This window comes from Periplaneta americana, chromosome 16 (genome assembly GCF_040183065.1).
Source record: "Periplaneta americana isolate PAMFEO1 chromosome 16, P.americana_PAMFEO1_priV1, whole genome shotgun sequence".
NCBI lineage: Eukaryota > Metazoa > Arthropoda > Insecta > Blattodea > Blattidae > Periplaneta > Periplaneta americana.
In genome coordinates, this window is record NC_091132.1 from 180,956,506 (window position 1) to 180,976,205 (window position 19,700).

General features: G+C 35.7%; 2 protein-coding genes across 2 annotated transcripts in view; both read left to right on the forward strand.

Moving 5' to 3' along the window:
- Positions 1–19,700, forward strand: part of LOC138692154 (zinc finger protein 493-like) — a 190,383-nt gene that overhangs the window by 115,769 nt on the left and 54,914 nt on the right. The window lies entirely within an intron of this gene.
- LOC138692147 (zinc finger protein ZFP2-like) lies at positions 4,757–18,486 on the forward strand. Its single transcript, XM_069815167.1, has 5 exons — positions 4,757–5,158; positions 7,075–7,209; positions 8,606–8,743; positions 10,993–11,075; positions 17,116–18,486. The coding sequence occupies exons 1-5, from the start codon at positions 4,901–4,903 to the stop codon at positions 18,359–18,361; spliced, it is 1,860 nt and encodes a 619-aa protein (XP_069671268.1). The 5' UTR covers positions 4,757–4,900; the 3' UTR covers positions 18,362–18,486.

A 19,700-nucleotide genomic window follows, 5' to 3' on the forward strand; every position in this document is an offset into this window, starting at 1 on the left:
GTAATAAAGAATACAGGAAACTTAAGAATTCAGTTCTACTATATACCGGTAATAATATAGTCATATGTTAATACATTTGGAAGTATTTGATGTTAATTTATTGTGCGTAGACATAATTTTTAAGAGTTTGTTCACGATCGAATTTGTAGAATAATGGCTGTGATAGTGATTCATTAAACGAAAGGTTCTAGGTTCGAAACTCGCATATTTAAAGATAATTCAGATATTCCTATTTAATATAAAGTAGTCAGTAAAATGAAGTAGACGCAAAAGAGAGATTTAGAGAGAGGTATGGTGGTTGGATGTGTTATGTATGGACTAAACCACAAGGAACAACATAAAATTCGGAAAACAAACAACAATAAAAGAACAACATAGACCTAGAAAATAAATAAAATAAAAGACAAACATCCCACACAATACAACATTAGTAACTTTCGACATAACTAACCTATACACATACATACCCTTACAAGATACACTACAGATACTACAGAGTGTAACACATGTTTCTGGTACAGTTTGTGAAAATTATTCTCTTTTTAGTTCCCAGTTTCCCAGGAATGATGACCAAATTTTATGATGCAGGAGTTGGTACTACTTGATTGTGGTGTGATCCAATTCTTTATTAATAATTTGGCGGGAAATGTCACATTGTTGAAGACAGGTGTTCAATATATTAACAGTGTGAGTTAATTTGTAGTAAAATTAGGCATTGTAAATAACGAGGTCATAAATTTTTCCTGTGATTTGTGATTTTAATTCTGGTGAGTATTCTTTTATATTGTTTAATCAATAAATTAGCGTGTAGTATGATTGAAATTAAGTGTCATCTTCTTTCAATATTAATTATTCGTAACACAAAAATGTAACAAAAGTTTCTGTTACGTACCAAGAATTATTGTTACATCTTTATTTGTCTATACTTTCCGGATAATAAACCAGTTAAATGTAATTTTTAATGCGTAATTTTAATAAACGATACTGACACTTATTTTTAATCATTCAGGTCACCATGGCACCAACAAAACGTGAGCATGCTCGGTCTCAGGTTCAAGCCTTGGTCAAGACTGGAAAATCAGTACGTGATATTGCCAGGTTGTCGAAAATGTCACCAACAACAGTTTTAAAATGGAAGAATCAAACGGATGGTTCTGTTTCTGATGCTAAACGATCAGGCCGACCAAGCAAAGTGTCACCTCAAACAAAGAGAAAAATATGGGAGTGGGTGAAGGACAAGGTTGGTGTAGGAACTCGGGCTGTGGCTAAAAGGGTGAATTTTTCGGAGTGTTACCGCTCTATAAAAAAAAAACATTTCACACATGACGATCAATAGGCATTGTCGTAGTGAGGACTGGGGTCGGAGGTCTTATGTACCAAGAATCAAGCCAATGCTGAGTGAAAAGAACATATCCGATCGAATTAAATTTTGTGAAACGTTGCTGAAAGAAGGATACACAGAGGATGCACCTGCTGGCAGAATTCTAAGGGCTCATATTCTGTTCACGGATGAGTAACTTGTGGAACTTCACTCTATTCCGAATCGTCAAAATGCCAGAATTCGAACAGCGGATCCATCCTCTATAAATCCTACGCAGGTACCCAAGTTTGGCGTTAAGATTATGGTGGCCGGAGGAATCTCACGTTATGGAAAGACACAACTTATTATAGTGAATAAGAAGAAAACTGTGAATGGCGAATATTACTGTACACACATTCTCCCAGCATATTCTAAAGTTCTAAGGGATACCAAAACAACATATTGCGTTCCTCATGCAAGATGGAGCCAGAGCCCACAGAGCTAAGAGTACACTGGACACAATAAAGAATTCTGGCATCAAAGTCTGGACAGATTGGCCTGGAAATTCTCCAGATTTAAATCCCATAGAGCACCTGTGGAGCAGATTACAAGAAAGTGTGTTTCGAACACCCAGACCAAGAAATCGCAATGAGTTGATTGCCCGAGTGTTGGAAGAGTGGGAGTCCATTACTAAGAAAGACATTTTCAGACTCACAGATAGTTTTGGTAGACTTGTGTTGCAGAGTCTTGAAAAAAAAAACTGTAATACCAACTACTGAAAAACAGTAATGAAAGGACTATTCACTAAGCTATAAAGTGGCGTTATTTTGTGATATTTACCACAAAAAATTAAGAAGTAAAGTAAAATTTTCATTGTACCAGAAACTGTTGTTACACTCTGTAGAACAAAAGCTCAAAAACAACAACACACCACAAGAACAGATCAAAGAAATCATCCACACCACAGACATAATCACAAAACAAAACTACTTCACATGCAATAACAAATATTACACACAAATTGAAGGCCTACCCAAGGGATTACCCATTTCCAGCATACTAGCAGAAATATTCTTACACCACATATATCAGACATACATACTAAACACCGACAACAACAATCACGCAGACAACATCATATATTGGCACAGATACGTAGATGACATACTAATACTATACAAAGGAAACAAAAGACAAATCCAAAACCTACATCAACACATTAACAAAATACACCCAAAGTTACACTACACATTAGAAACTGAAAACAACAAATCCATAAATTTTCTAGACATCACAATAACAACAGTAGACAACAAACACACATTCAAAGTATACAGAAATCCCACAACAACAACAACACACATACACAACACATCCAACCACCCCACACAAAACAAACAAGCTGCATTCCGAACAATGGTACACAGACTACTCAACATACCAATGAACCAACAGGATTACAACGAAGAACTAAATACAATCAAATACATAGCACAAGGAAACGGATACAACCCCAACATAATAGACAACATAATACGTAAGACAAAAGAACACCACAAAAAACAGTAGAACACAACGCCAAAAATGCATCACACTAACATAAGAAAACAAAAACTTACATAAAATTGTAACCTCATTCAAGAAATTAAACTACTACATCGCATACAGAACAAATAACACTCTACAAAAACATCTCAACACAAAAAAACAAACAAATACAACCACAGAGGCGTATACAAACTCAAATGCAACACCTGCAACAACTTCTACATGGTACAGACAGGCAGATCATTTCAAACACGTTACAAAGAACACATCATAGCCATAACAAAATTGCAAAACACCTCCATATATGCAGAACACATCACAAATGCCAACCACAAATACAGAGACATCAACACTGACATGGAAATACTGCACATCCAACCAAAAAGCCAGAAACTCAACACACTAGAACAATACGAAATATACAGACACACGAAAACACAACCCAACGATATTCTCAACACACAACTCAATTTCAAAACACATTCACTCTTTGACTCTACACTACAAAACGCACCCACACGGGAAACAATATGCACCAAGACCAACAACGACCAGTTCGGAAGATGACCGAAAAATAGATCGAAACATGTTAACAAGGTAGGTTAATAAAATTTAACACAAGAAAGTTATTATCATGCAAATACCGAAGTAATACAGTGTTAAAAGTTGTGTAATCAAGATGTATATATTTATTTTTTTCTTTATTTATTTTTCTTTTTTTTTTTTTCTTTTTTTCACTTTTCTGCCGAAAATAGTGAATGTCCCATCTAGTGGAACAAACATAGGCGGAGTTATGGGGGGCTATGTGGGTACTACTCCCCAAACTTGTCAAAACTCTTTTTTTTTCATTAATGTTAGAAAGTATTGAAAAAAACCTTTTTGACGATTAAATCCTTCAGATAATGTCTCTGGTCTATAACATTTCTTTTAAATTTCTGATTATATGAGAATTTCTATTCCTCATTTGAGGAATGGAAGCGGTGTAATATTTCTTTTGTAACTGCTTGTACTCCTGTGTTAGAAGTCTGCAGGTGTTCTGGCCTCCACTTGGAGATGTATGAATAACATACTGCACAACAATGCAGAAACAATCCCGGTATAATGTGTAAGCTTATAGACGAGATTAAATAGAATATTTCATATGATATCTTCAAAACCCCGTTTTATGGGAATTCATTGATTTTGCTTTGCCCCCCCCCCGGCCCAATTAAACGGTTCTCTCACCCTCCAATGTGAACGAAGTGGAAATAATACTGAATGGCGCCAAGCTAAAGTAAAAGTGCATAAGATGAGCACAAAGCATATATGGCTCATAAAGTATTCTGTAGACAGTGATAAAACCTGCCTTAACTTTGATATGATCTTGGAATGATCATTGCATTGACACATCAACTAGAATTACGTGCGTACTAGAACCAGAGTCGTTTCTCCATTTCGTCACATATTGCAAGCATGTCTGTATGAGACTGTAAGGAAAAATCTTCCAATCCTGACTAAATCCAACAATATGATAGGAACGAAAATCAGCTGTCACGTCTAATATGCCCTGAAATCAGGACTTTTGATGCATGTGCAAATTATGTCGGGACGTTGGACGCAATGGTCAAAATCCTGGACTGTCCAGGAAAATACGGGACAGTTTGCAAGCCTACTACCCCTACGTGTGAAAAAACAGTCACTGACTCTTGGATTCTACCGATAAGCTATTATCAGCTCTTACTATTAATTAGTATTAAAAAGCAAAATTAGAAGAAAAATAATCATCAAAAAAAATAGTAATAGCAAAGAGAAGTAGAGCATGAAATTACAGTCATTCTGAACCTCGATCATCTGTCTGAACACGCCCGCCTTGAAAATACTTTATTAAGGCTTTTGTCAGCCGTGACCAGCGTCGCCAACACGATGGTTTTGGGAGTGCGAAATCTAAAGGAAATTGGTGTGAAGTTTTTCTGTCGTCTATAAAGATGGATCAGATATGAACCCTTTCAAAGAAATAGCCGAATTCGCACAATATTAAATATGTAATATGCATCTAAAAATCCAGTGGCTTTAATGCTATATTTATTGTTATTTTTCAAGCGTTTAGTGTACTTCTGCAAACTGTTGTTGGCAACACTAGCCCTAACTTTCTTAAATCATAACGATAATTGGAAACATGCTAGAGTTAAACGATTGTTATACATAAGCTTACGCAAGATGTCTTATTACTCCGAAGAATATTTGGACCAGGGACATGCTCTCACACATGAGGTGAAAGTTGATAAAGATCCGATGCCAATTTCATTCCCAATGTTGAAAAATGAACCGGAGGTGAGTGGAGCGCAATGATTGCGATGTATTTTTCTAGTGCTTATGTTGTATTTTGATTATCACAGACACTATCTCTTTATAACATTACTTGGAGTGCTTTTCAGTGTGTGATAGGGGTAGAAGGAATCTGATGATAATATATGTTTTATTTGTTATGTTGTAGCGAAGTGTAATGTTGAACTGTTATCTGGTTTTATATTTCAAATTTAAAAACGAAGTTACAGTGTACACCTTATTCTTAATGGTTGCCAAGCTACACATTCTCCCAATGTAGATACTTGATATTAGCCTTAAGGTCACGAATTCATTTTCATTTTATTCTTTTTATATAAGCCTATAAATAATTTTTGGCTTTCAATTATTAATGAGTCAAATATGGAAAAGGAGGGTAGGGGTGTTAGAGAATATGTTCTTTCTTTCAACCATATAAATTAGTTGCAATGCATAAAGAGCAACATACATGTGTCTAAAATGTAATGTAATTGCATGAATAAAGGTAAATTTAAAACAATGATAAGGAGACACTTCAGACATATTTCACTTGCGAGTTAAGGTGTAATATATATATTTTCTTTTTGGTGTGAAAATTGCGTTCTTCGTATGTGTAATATCTGACTTTATTTGGATTAAATATTGCGAAATTCTTGTACAGTCATTTATGCTCGATGCAATAATTTTCAGTTCCACCACACGGAGTTTTTTATATGTTGCCATTGTAGGTTATGTTTACTGCACCAATTTTGCACTAATCGCATTTATACATTATGATTAAGCTTAAAGTTACGTGTGATAACTTGTAAATGCAATTTGTCTCTATTTCAGTTCTATTTATTCCTTTCTTATGGTACTCCAATCTGAAGTCTGATTAATGTACTGCGTTAGTAGCCTTAACTAGAGCAGAAGTAGTTGGTTTGTACTCATACTCCTTGCATATACGGATCTGTGACAAGTTAGGTTTGGCTAGTTTTGGCTTTTATTATGCCTTGCTTATACCATCACCTGCACCTCCACAAAAATATTCTTATAAATTCAACGATTTTGACCTCCGAAATCGCAGGAACTACCTCAGCGCTAGTTCCACCGCTTTATGAGTTCTGCCTTATTGGCCTTTGGACACTTGACTATATTGAAATACGGTAAGCTCACAGCGCTATTCCTAGAGCAACTAGATTTAGAAACTCTCCAATGCCCTGCCATTACATATTAAGCCTAAGTTATGTCATATGGAAATTGTAGGTTGTTATTTATACTCTATTCCTATATTCGCAATTATACATTATAATTAAGCATAATTTCATGTATGATACGCCGCACTTTCAATTTGTCTGTATTTTAATACTACAATCGAGTACCTACTGAATTATTGTATTTATCTACTTCCTAAGAGACGAAGTAACACGATCGTACGTAGATAAATTTCATAGGTGTAGTATGATAAATTTTCTGCCTACGATTAATTAAGGTAGATGTGCCAAATTAAAATCACCATAAATTCTTTTTTATTAATACTCAAAATAGCTTCAATTCTAAAATTGAAACGTTGAGGTGAATATATTATGTTAACATGTAAAATTGTGTTTACATTAAAATAACACAGTTTTGTAATTATTTCTGCATCGAATTATGCAATAAGATGTAAACGGAACTTATGTACACATTACACTAAATAAAACTTAGCAATGATACGCAATATAGTTGTATTATATTTCACTGAGCTCCATACACTGTAATAGAAATTCCGAACATACATTATTGTCTGCTCGGGAAAGAATATGTACTGAGGCAATAGTAGCGCTCCTGGTGGCCAGCAGCTATCTATGTAAGCATATTTATCAAGTATTGAGCTTCGCAACTGTATATACTAAACTTTTCTAAACCATATAATAAATTGCTCGAGATGTATTTCGGTACTGCAGGAACGGAATTTTTTGGATCAGCATGTGACTGGTTTAAAGGAGGAATATGAGGACCAGAGCCAAGATCTCACTTCTGAGATAAAAGTTGAAGATCAAGTGCCAGTTTCCTTCCCTGTGGTCAAAAGTGAACCTGAGGTGAGTGCAGCACAAAGAATGCACGGTGTGTTCTTCCAGTGTTTTTCTTGTGTTTTGTTTGTAATGGACACTGCCTCCTTACAACTGTACTTGTAGCGCATTATAGTCTGTGAGAGGGGAAGAACAATCTCATCTCTATTTAGTATTATTTATGCCTTGTTGCATTGTTATCTCGCTTCAGTTTTAAGTTTGAAAACGAAATTGCTCATTACACTCAATCGTAATGGTTGCCATAGCTACAAATTCCCACAGTGTATTATCTTGATACTGTGTTGTACTTGACTTGATTTGTTTTTGTTTTCTCTATGTCTTTGTCTAAAATTCTCGATACGTTTTGCCGTTTTAAAATAATGATTGATTTTGCTGTAGATGTAAGCAGAAATATTATCACTTGTCTTCATGTTTCTTTCAGGTATTTACGTCTCTCGCATATTTCTTTCGTAGAAAATTATGCTGCCAGTATAGAAAACATATTTTGTAACTTTACAGTACATTGCAGGGCTTATTTGTGTAAATTCCAGAAGGTGCTCTAAATTTTGCAAATTGATCTGATACGTAGGCTTAAGTACAGCATACTTATATTTGTTCTGTCAATGAACTGCATTCAACTTAAATATAGGTATAGAAAGGTAAAGTTAAAAATTTCAGTTGACAAATCTTGAAATTATTAGAAATAGAAATAGAGGTTTTGAATTTACTTGAACTGATTGTGGGTGGATTCCAAGTAGATACAAAACTCGGGAAAGGCGACGAAATTTCTAAGCATCTTTGTTGTCTAAGATATAAGCATTAATTGCATAGGAAAGGAAAACCCGAGTACTGAATGCGTACATGAAAAATGATGAAATTATACTGAAAGTAGCTTTGAAATTCAGGGGAATGCTTTTTTCTTCTCCTCGTCAGTAAGAATCAATGGATCAGAAATATTTCGAAATTCTCCCACAGAGTGAAAAAAAGTATCAATGTATTTTCCCTTCAGATATTTTTTCCATAATAAGCATAATTAAAATTATGTATTAAACTGTCTCTTATATCGTTTCTTATTATTCTTATTTTATCTTATTTATTTGTATATATTTTTTTCTAAACAACTCAATATTTGTGTTTAACACAAAACAGTGTTGAAAATATGCTACATTATATGCACAATAGTTTATTCTATGTAGGAATGGCCGTAATATGCACGATTTGCTTTTCGTATTATTACAGACCTTCATAACATGTGTAAATAATGTTTCAGCATGAAAAATTTGCATTCACTTATGAATTCTGGCCCTATTCCTCATAATGTCGAGCTGTTACATGCAGATATATTGACAGCAGCTTGTAACGTTAGAAGTCGTCTTCTAATATCCTGTAATAAATTGCTCATTTAATATAACTCTTTGTACTGCAGGAACAGAATTTCTTGGATCATCATGTGACTGGTATAAAGGAGGAGTATGTGAAACAGAGCAATGATCTCGTATCAGAGGTAAAATGTGAGAAAGATCCAGAGGCATTTTCGTTTCCTGCTGTGAAACGTGAACCTGAGGTGAGTGCAGCACAAGGAATGCACTGTGTTTTTCTTGTGTTTTGATTGTCAGATCCGCTACCTCTTTACAACAGTGTTTGCAGTGCCTTTTACTTTATGATAGAGACAGAAAATCTCTTATCACTATTTAGTGTTACGAGATATGTCATATTGCAGGGAACTAATTCTGGAGTGGTATCTCGGTTTGTTTTAGATATGAAAACGTAATTGCTTGTTGCATAATCTATGGTGTTTGAGGACACTGCTTCTTTTTGTGTACTCTGTGTCGTTGTCTAAAATTCTTAATACATTTTACCGTTTCCAAGTAAAAGATTTTGTTTTAGATGTATGTACATACATTATCTCGTGATTTCATTTTTCCATCTATTTTTTGTAAGTATTTACGTAGTTGCAATGTATCTTTTGTAGAATATTATCTTACGCATAGAGACAAGATATTTTGTAAGTTTACGACAAATTATGTAGTTGATTTTGAGTGGATTGCAGAATAGGTTCTAAATTTTGCAAAATGTTCTGATATATACATGCAGATACAGCATAATTGAAACTGTTGTGTATTTTATTTTCTCTTAATCTGTCAGTGAACTGCATTTAAATTTAGTAGAGGTAGAGAAACAAAAATTTGAAACTTCATTTTGCCAATTTTAAAATTATTAGGAATATACATTGTATTTGAATTTCCTTTACTCCTTATGACTAGTCTACAACTTAGTTGATATTCCCGGGAAAGTTATGAAGTTCACAAAATTGTTCAACAAATTTTATAACCAATTTTTTCTCTACGATATAATAATCAATATTGTCGTAGCAAAGGAATCTCTGTGTACTGGAACTTTAGTATAATTGCATACAACTTAATTTTGCCTGGCAGAAATTATGGAGCAAAACTGGAAGAAAATGTAATGAGCATAGATGTACTATAGAAAGCGAACTCAACCGAATGGTTATATACCTGGTAATGTAAAAATTCGAAGTCATACAATAACTTGATATTAGACATTGTCAGAAAAATGGGGATTTTACCCATTTCGTTCAAAAGTGTGGAGTTGCAATTAACATGTCTGACCTTCAGACTAGCAAATCAGTGACCAGATTCAGGTTCGGACAAGTTACCTGTTTGAAGTTTCTTCTGGTATTATCCCTTAACCCATTGAGAGAAAATGCTGGTTAACTCTCGGCACTAACCGTGGACACATTTCGCTGGCATTATCACCTTCACTTCACTGAGACGCTGGATAACCATTGCAGTTGTTAAATTGTTGTAAACCACTTACAAAATCCACCGAATTCTAAACTAGAAATGATTGAATAATTGTTCATAGAAAATTTCTTCTATTATAAGTGTTCAAGTAGTTACTCTATAACAGTCATTTTCCACCAGCGTGGCTGTGCATACTCATGTGATCCATTGGTGTGCGACGGAATCTCAAATATGGCACAAGTCAACATTCAGTGAACAAAGTGTGGGTGTGCAAGCAACAGAGAAGAAAATGACAGAATCGCATCTAGGATAGCCAGATTAGTGAAGTGCCAACCTTAAAATCTACCGTATTTCACTAATTTTTATAAAAAGTGATGTTTCCTGCATTAGATAACTTATCAAAACATCTTATAATATTGTATCTTTTCCTATCTCCTAAATATGAAGTTAAGAAAACATTCATAATACGGTATGTTTGACACTGATATTGCTTTGGAATAATTTTCTATCATTAAATATTGCATTTCTATCATAAACTTAAAAAAAAAATAAAAATAAAAATAAAAAAGGTGTGTTAGTTCAGTTTGTGATTAAAATGTATTTTGTTACTGTTCTCTACATCTTTTGCGCCTTTTCACAATTCAGAATATTATCATTTCTCCGTAAGACATATAAAATTTAAGGTATTTTATTTTATATATTAATGCATATATATTTATCCCATTTATTTTCATTTTATGGTACTCATTCCCTTCTTAAACTGTCAAAATTCCCCTCCTGCTTGGGGAATCAGCTTTAGATTATATAACTGCGGTACAGGATTTTAAATTACATTTTTTCTGAGCCACATGTTGAAAAAGGTTCAAAACCGCAGATCTACAAGGAAAAGAATTGCCCCGCGAGAAATCTGCCTCAAGAATTATCCTATATTTGCTAAAATACTACTAGGCGTAATACTATTTAAAAGCAATTCTGTGACATCTAAATTCGATGCGCTTTTCTTAGCGTAAATTGCTATCTTTTTGTTTTATTTGCTCTGTATTTCTAGGGAATGCAGACTGACTCGGACGCAGTGACTGAGGAGCCATGTTTTGAAGTAGCTCCAGAGGACAACGAGGTTTTGACGGAAAGGTGAGTGTGGTGTGCGAGTCTTCACGTAGAGTTCTTTGTGTTTGAAGTGTCTGTTAGCTTGACTGTTTAGAAGCAGCTTCAGAAGAACTGTCTGTCTGAATTGTCCAGCAATAATCAGTCATCTCATTCACACTGCACTTCCCTTGGTATCTGGTTGCCATAATGTACTATTTAAACCTGTCTTCATATCCTTCACTGAAAATGCGTAGATTTTCAGGAAAGTAATATAGAAGGATATGCAAGTAGTGCACCTTTACACTCATAGTCCAGCCCAGGGTATTGAAGCCCTCCACCTTGACATCTACAGTTTGTTTATAATTGAAATTTTTATAATTCCCTAGAAAATTATGTACTACGATACTATTTTGAGTCCATTCAAAGCATTCTTCTGCAAAGCGTTGATCCCTGTTGCAAAGTCACTGTGTAACATTAATTTGCCTGTTTTATTCAATTGTTCATTTTTATATCCGTTCACTCATTGAGTTATTTTTATATTTATTTATTTATTCATTTACTTATTTATTTACTTATTTACTCACGTATCTACTTACTTATTTATTTATTTCCTTCTTTATTTATATATTCATTTATTTATTTAATTATTTATTTAATTATGAATTACTTCCTTATTTACTAACTTATTTACTTATGTAAATTACGTATTTAGTCACTTATTTACTTGTTTTCTTATTAATTTTTTATTTATATATTTATCTATTTATTTATTTACTTATTAATTACCTCTTTACTCATTTACTACTTTATTTACTTATCTATTTATTTAATTTTTTTATTTACTTATTTATTACTTGTTTACTGACTTACATATTTACTTATTTATTTATTAGTCTATTTATTTATTTAATTTTTTATTTATTTTTACATATTAATTACTTCTTTCTTTACTAACTTATTTACTTATGTATTTACTTACTTATTTACTCACTTATTTTCTTATTTCGTAATTCATGTATTTATTTATTTATTTATTTATGTCTTTATTTAATTATTTATTTATTTACTTGTTAATTACTGCTTTATTTACTTACTTATTTATTTGTTTACTTATTTATTTATTGTGCTGTAGTTAAGGTCATCATTCTTTCACATCCATCAACCAGATATACTACCGTACTACATTAATACATATAACTGTACTTGAACAACGTTGTTTCACCAATTTATGATTTCTTTCTGTTTGACCACAGTTTCCTCTTCTAGTGTGTAGATATGTTGGTGTTGTTATTAACTAATGCAGAGTTCTTAGCTGTAAACACATTTACTTTCTTGTTCTCCAATATTTCTCACACATAGTGAGTTTAGAGCAGTGCTATCACGAAATCAGCACAGCAACTTATGATTTTGAAGTTACAGGATAGCCACGTGATTTTCTGTAACAGACTGCATATAACTGTGTGACTACTCAAAGTTCAGGCACGGATGTTTATGTTATTAATGCCTGAGATACGTCATGCACAATAATAATCAACAGTATATTAAGTGTAATAAATTTATATAACAACTTCTACAAAAGACAAAGAAATAAGGCATCAACATTACTTATAAATTGGAATATTTCTGATATGGATTTAATATTTTATGACTATCTGTTTACAAAGTAACAGTACCTTATGTTAAATAAGATAGGATATTCTTCTAGGCAAAAATATAATTTATTGTACTTGAATTATATTGTGTCACGAAACATTGGAACAATTAACCATATACTGGCACGTGAATACATAGATACCCGACCCTACTAATCTATAGTGAACTATAATTTGTTAGTGTAAGTGTGGCTTCTGTAGTTATTACTTCTTTGAAAAAATGGTGAAGATAAAAGTCGGTGTTGTAAATCGTACTGGACAAATAATACCCGCATTATAGAAATCAATACTTCATCCCACTGTGCTGATTGCAAAACTACACTAGGTTTAGCCTGAAACCGCTCATATTGTCAGTTATGAAAATAATTTCTGCTTGAACTGCGTCATTGTCCCTGACACTTTATAAGGGCCCCAATAATGGTGAAACCTTTTGAGACTTCAGGATACTGTTTCAAAATTTGTTTGTTTTTTGCGGATCTTTGCTCTCACTTTTCCCGTGAGTGAAAAATTCGGTTACGTGTTCATTAAATCGCAGGTCAGAAGTCTTTGAACGTCAGTGTACAAACTGAACCACAAGGAAAGCTAGTTACTTCCTAAGCTTTTACTTGATTGCTTGTTTGTTGCAATTGCAATGTGTACTCACAATTTTGAAACACGTTTTCTTATATCACAAGAGTCATTTCTCTCACTTGAAGGACCTGCTGCAGACGCTTCATATTTAACGATTATTTTTGGATATAACATTCTCTATATCAGGCAATATTACGTTAGCAGTTGCAGTCCATAAAACTGAACAGCAATAAATTGTTGTCTGTCAATCGAAGTTTGTTAAGTTTCGTGGAAGATAAAACTGGTTACAGCTATACATGCTGCCGAACATTGATATTGCTTCTGAAATACTTTTTATTTTATTATTTAAAATAAGAAGTAAAAGTTGAAGTAATTGAGGATATTGTGATGAAGCCTTCAATGCTCTTTACTCTTTAGCATGAGGTCGAGTGATGCACTCCATTAAATTTCTAATTCCCTATGACGTCTAACACAAGATTGCAGGTAGCAGAGGGATATCAGAGTACGGCTAGGTTTGAACTCCCGTCTTACTGTTAGTCTCCCCTTACAAGCCATATGTCTTAATCTCGTATACCATCAGAAGCTTCAGGTCAGTTTTCTGTCTGCCAAACTGAGGCGATTTGGCAGTGTCCACTTTTCCTTCCATTTCCAGCTGATACATTGGCTAAAGCAGCCTACATTCTATGGAGTGTCTGTACCAAGTGCTTCCTTAGAAACACGCTCTAATTTTCTCAGTACCACAATCGTAGATCTCTAGGTGATGAAGAGACGAACTGGCACGTCACCTAGTTCAAGCAGTAATAAGCGCCTATGATGTTTTGCTTCATTTTCCGTTCGGGAATTTACAGTGTGTTGACGTCTACGTTTCACAACAGACGTACAGACCACCTCACTCGTTGTGTACTCTCTAGCCATCTTATCTCTAGTATCTACCCCTGCTTTGGTTTTGTTACAGTCGAGTATTATCTTTGGCTTGCAATTGTTGTCTCCCTTTGAACTAGTCATCCCACGTTGCTGGTGATGACAGCAGCACAAAATATTTTCTTTTTGTATTATAGAATGTCACTGAAATCAGCATGACCCCGATAAGAGACGAAAAACTTCTTTTGCTCTCGGTATTGTAAAAGCTTCGAATGTCAACTTTTTTTTTCCCCCATCCAGTGAGGGCAAGGTTTTGAGCTAAAGAGGTCTCTGTCATATTGCAGCTTATGAAGAGGTCTGCCATTACCCTTCGCTCTGTACCATAGAGAACCAACATAACATCTTGGACAGTTCTCATTCCTTGGTTCTTGTCTGTTCTCTGCAGACTCATCCGGTTTCCCTCCTGTGTGTACTTGCATCCCATGAGTATGATACGTATTTCCATCTACTCACGTCCAGAATTTCATACCTTTCTTACTATATTATTTTGCGACGCTTTATGAACATCTCACTTATTTAGCGTCTGATTGAGATGAAGGTGATATTGCTGGTGAAACGAGTCCGTGTTCCAGGACTCATAATTACCCAGCATTTTTCTCATGTTGTGTTAATGGAGAACTCCAGCAAAAAACGCAACCAGATAACTCGCCCCATTTGGGATTCGAACCCGGGCCTCCCTGTTTCGCTGCCAGACGCACAGCCCTTTATTTCTGATAAATAACTTCAAATAACAACATTTGCTTAGAGGTGAAAGCTACTCGTCTGACATAATGCGTTCAATAGAAGAGCATTGAAGTCTTAAATTTGCTACAGACATTTCAAATATTTCTCTGAATTGAGTCAATTAATGCTTTTATATTGCTGAGTACGAGTATACTTAACATTTAAGCGGAAAAATAATATTTTGTATGCTTATAATTTACAATTGTAAATTACATTGTTGCAGAGCTCTGTAAGCATTGTTACTAGTTTAACTTCCGCAAAACAACAAATTGCAATTTTCTCATGATGACGCTTGCTACGGAATGGAATCAGTAATGTTCGACTGCGAATTTTCCTGATTTTAAATACATAAAATTATCAACTAAAAAGCTTTTTTTATATCGAGTGTTTCAAAAGTAGGGGCATAATTCCAGGTATGTATTTCCCACATGTAGACAATCAAAATAGTTCATTGCAAAATGTGTCCGGAAATGCTTTATTTCCGAGTTATGGCCTTCACAACATTGAAATTCACCGGAACGTTTTTCTTTCCGCTGGTCGTTGCCGTCAAAGGAGACATTAAGAGGGCACTCTTACAGTTCATTCCGAGGCGACGGTTACATTCAGTGTTGTGTAGGCGTTAGACTGTGCGACATGTATTCAAATCAAGAGCTGGCAGAAATGCACTTCATGTACGGTAAGGCGGACGGCAATGCTGCGCTGGCTCGTCGTTTGTACCAGGAGAGGTACCCACAGTGACAATGTCCAGATCGGATGACATTTGTAGGCTACATCTCCATTACCGTCTGTGCGAGTATGGAAAATTTAACTCTCCTGGTTTGGGAAGGGGACGACCAAGATCTACAACTCCAGAAGTACAGGAGGAGATTCTGGAGGCTGTGAACATGACTCCTTCTATCAGCACACGAAGGGTAGCGTTGCAAGTCAATGTTCCTCATACGACTGTCTGGAGACGGTACATATTGTATCCTTATCATTTGCAACGTGTACACGCCCTGTCACCAGCAGATTACCCTGCACGAGTTAGGTTCTGTCAGTGGTTCTTGCAGCAGTGTGGTGTAAATCCGAACTTTCCTGCCTTAGTATTATTTACAGATGAAGCACAGTTCACACGAGATGGCATAACAAATATCCACATTCAGCATGTATGGGCGTATGAAAACCCACGTGCAACTGTTCCATCTCATCACCAGGTGCGGTTCTCCCTCAACATGTGGGCCGGTATCATTGGTGATCAATTAGTTTGACCCCATGTACTTGTAAACAGACTTACAGGGCAGGCGTACACAAACTTCCTGCAAAACACCATACCTCATGTTTTAGAAGACACTCCACTGATCAATCGTCAACACATTCACTTCTTGCATGATGGCGCTCCTGCACACTTCAGTCGTACGGCTCGCCAGTACTTGGATCGAAGGTTTCCTGATCGATGGATAGGTAGAGTTGGCCCAATTGCTTGGCCTTCACGCTCACCTGATCTGAGCCCTCTCGATTTCTACTTGTGGGGCCATTTAAAATCATAGGTTTATTCGTCTCCGGTGCCTGATTTGGAATCCCTTCGGAATCGAATTGTGGCATGTTCTGAGGACATACGCAATACTCCTGGAGTTTGGGATCGTGTTCGCTGGTCAATGACACATCGATGTGAGGTGTGTATTCAAGCAGGAGGTAGACATTTTGAACATCTTCTGTAATGACAACGACCTGCGGAAAGAAAAACGTTGCGGTGAATTTCAATGTTGTCAAGGCCATAACTCGGAAATGAAGCATTTCCGGACACATTTTGCAATGAACTATTTTGATTGTCTACATGTGGGAGATAAATACCTGAAATTATGCCCCGTATTTGTGAAACGCCTTGTATATCACAATAATGAGTGCTAGGAAAAGTTATTGGGCATTTGCAATCCCTAAATTCGAAATAATCGCATTATTTAGCCCACTCAAAGACAGGGGACTTTGAACAGAGAGGTTCATAACAAAAAAACCTGACAACAATTGACTAACGTGGCGTAATCCTTATTAAATTTATTGTACAAGTGAAGTCCAAATAGTTGATATATTTTGATACTTCCTGAGTTACTCATAAATTAATTACAAGCTTGTATCTCTAATCGTAATTCACCTTGTCATGAAATAGCTTTTTTTTTAATATTCAGTAATTGAATGTATATTTGTTGGGACTGTTTCATAGACTGATAGTATATTTACTTCAGGATTGCAGCTACGAATGAGAGGACTGTATCATCAGAATTGGACAGACTTTCTCTTGAAGAGAACGAGACTGTGTGCGAGATTCCCAAGAATTCACATTCCACCGCAAAACCCGTGCGGACTCGTGAAAGTGAGAAGCAAATGGAATTAGAATCGTCTAAAACATGTTTCCCGTCTGCGGAAAAAGTGAACCGCCATTTATCCACGGACGCAGGCAAGAAACCTTTCAAATGCGATGTCTGTGGCAAGTGTTTTTCGCAGTCTAGTAAACTGAGAATCCATAAACGCCTTCACTCAGGCAAGAAACCTTTCAAATGCGATGTCTGTGGCAAGTGTTTTTCGCAGTCTAGTAATCTGAGAATCCATAAACGCCTTCACTCAGGCGAGAAACCTTTCAAATGCGATGTCTGTGGCAAGTGTTTTTCGCAGTCTAGTAAACTGAGAATCCATAAACGCCTTCACTCAGGCGAGAAACCTTTCAAATGCGATGTTTGTGGCATGTGTTTTTCGCACCCTAGTAATCTAAGAAGCCATGAACGCCTTCACACAGGTGAGAAACCTTTCAAATGTGATGTTTGTGCTAAGTGTTTCTCTCGCTCTGGTCATTTGAAACAGCATTCACAAATACACACAGGCGATAAACATTTCAAAAGTGATAAACTTTTCAAATGTGATGTTTGTGGTAAGGGTTTCTTTCGCGCCGGTCATTTGAAAGAGCACTCACGATTACACACAGGCGAGAAACCTTTTAAATGTGATGATTGTGGTAAGTGTTTCCTTCGCTTCGACTCCTTGAAGCACCATATACCACTACACACAGGCGAGAAACCTTTCAAATGTGATGTTTGTGGCAAGTGTTTTTGTCGCTCCCGTGAATTGAAACAGCATTTACGACTACACTCAGGCGAGAAACCTTTCAAATGTGATGTTTGTGGTAAGTGCTTCTCTCTCTCCGGTGTCTTGAAACGGCATTTAAGAATACACACAGGCGAGAAAACCTTCATATGTCACGTTTGTGGCAAGGGTTTCTCAGATTCGACTGCACTAAGAAACCATGATCGCCGGCACACAGGCGAGAAACCTTTCAAATGTGATGTTTGTGATAAGTGTTTTTCGAAATCGAATACCCTAAAAGCACATGAACGTCTTCATGTGGGAGAGAAGATTTTCAAATGTGATGTTTGTGGTAAGTGTTTCTCTCACTCAGATTACTTGAAAGTGCATATACGAATACACACAAGCAGTTAGTCGTTCATATGTCCTTTTTGTGGTAGGGATTTCTCGATGTCTTCTAGCTTAAAGAGCCATCTACGCTTGCACACAGGGGAGAAACCTTTCAAATGTAATGTTTGTAGTAGAGATTTCTCGATGTCTTCTAGCTTAAAGAGACATCTACGCCTGCACACAGGCGAGAAACCTTTCAAATGTCAAGTTTGTGGTATGTGTTTCTCAGATTCGTCTAATCTAAGAGACCATAATTTCCGGCACACAGGCCAGAAACCTTTCAAATGTGACGTTTGTGGTAAGTGTTTCTTGCGCTCTGGTAAGTTGAAAGAGCATTTACGACTACACACAGGCGACAAACCTTAGATATGTGATGTTTGTTGTAAGTGCTTCTCGCGCTCCGATACCTTGAAAGTGCATGAGCTTTTGCACACAGGCTAGAATCGTTTGACATATGATGTGTGTGGTAAGTGTTTTTCGCAATCGAATATTCCAAACTCATGAACGTCTTCACATGGGAGAGCATTGTTTCAAAAGCGATGTTTCTGGTAAGTATTTCTCGCGTTGCTCTCATTTGAAAGTGCTGTTACGATTACACACTGACGATAAACCTTTCAAATGTGATGTTTGTGTTTGGTGTTTCTTAATGTTTAGTTACATAAAGGTACATCTACGCTGGTACACAGGCGAGAAATCTTTCAAATATTAAATTCGTGATTATGGTTTTTCAGATTCGACTATCCTCTGAAACCATGAACGGCAGCATTGAGGCGAGAAACCTTTCACTTATATGTTCGTTTCTAGTGACGTCAATTGTGTTTTGGTAGTAGGTGCAATTTAAGTTCTCATGTGCTCAAGTATATTGGTAATAACCTTTTGTAGTACGATTTTTGTAGTAAATGTTTCTTCGCTTAGGTAGCCTAAGAAACAATGAACACTTTTAAGTGAGAAATCTTTGAAGTCTGATCTCTGAAACGTGTTTCTTTAGGAAGAATATTTTAAGTATTGTTTAAAATTTACCGAGGAAATGACTTGGTAATGCGGTGTTTGTCTCTGTCCAGTAAGTTAAACTGTTGGGCTTGTTTCACAATTAACCGGGAACGACAACTAAAACGAGAACTGAAATATGGTTTAAATAAATATAATGAAAGGTGAGCAATCGTAATTAACGAGAAGCTTGAGGGAAACTTGAACGTTACTTCACTCTCTTGTCATCAAAAATCTATTTTCTCGTATATTTTGTAGCAAGAATGTTTCTTCTTCATCCATTGTGTCTAACTAACTCACATTTTGAATGGAATCACTTTCAGAATTATGCTACGTGTGTCTGACCAGATTACCACCAGAATTGAATTCTTAATGA

Bases quoted from the DNA above. Each gene is read 5' to 3' on its own strand.
- LOC138692147 (XM_069815167.1), top strand. From the start codon at position 4,901: ATGCTATATTTATTGTTATTTTTCAAGCGTTTAGTGTACTTCTGCAAA. The intron at 7,210-8,605 runs GTGAGTGCAGCA...TTTGTACTGCAG, and splicing joins TGGTCAAAAGTGAACCTGAG to GAACAGAATTTCTTGGATCA. The intron at 8,744-10,992 runs GTGAGTGCAGCA...CTGTATTTCTAG, and splicing joins CTGTGAAACGTGAACCTGAG to GGAATGCAGACTGACTCGGA.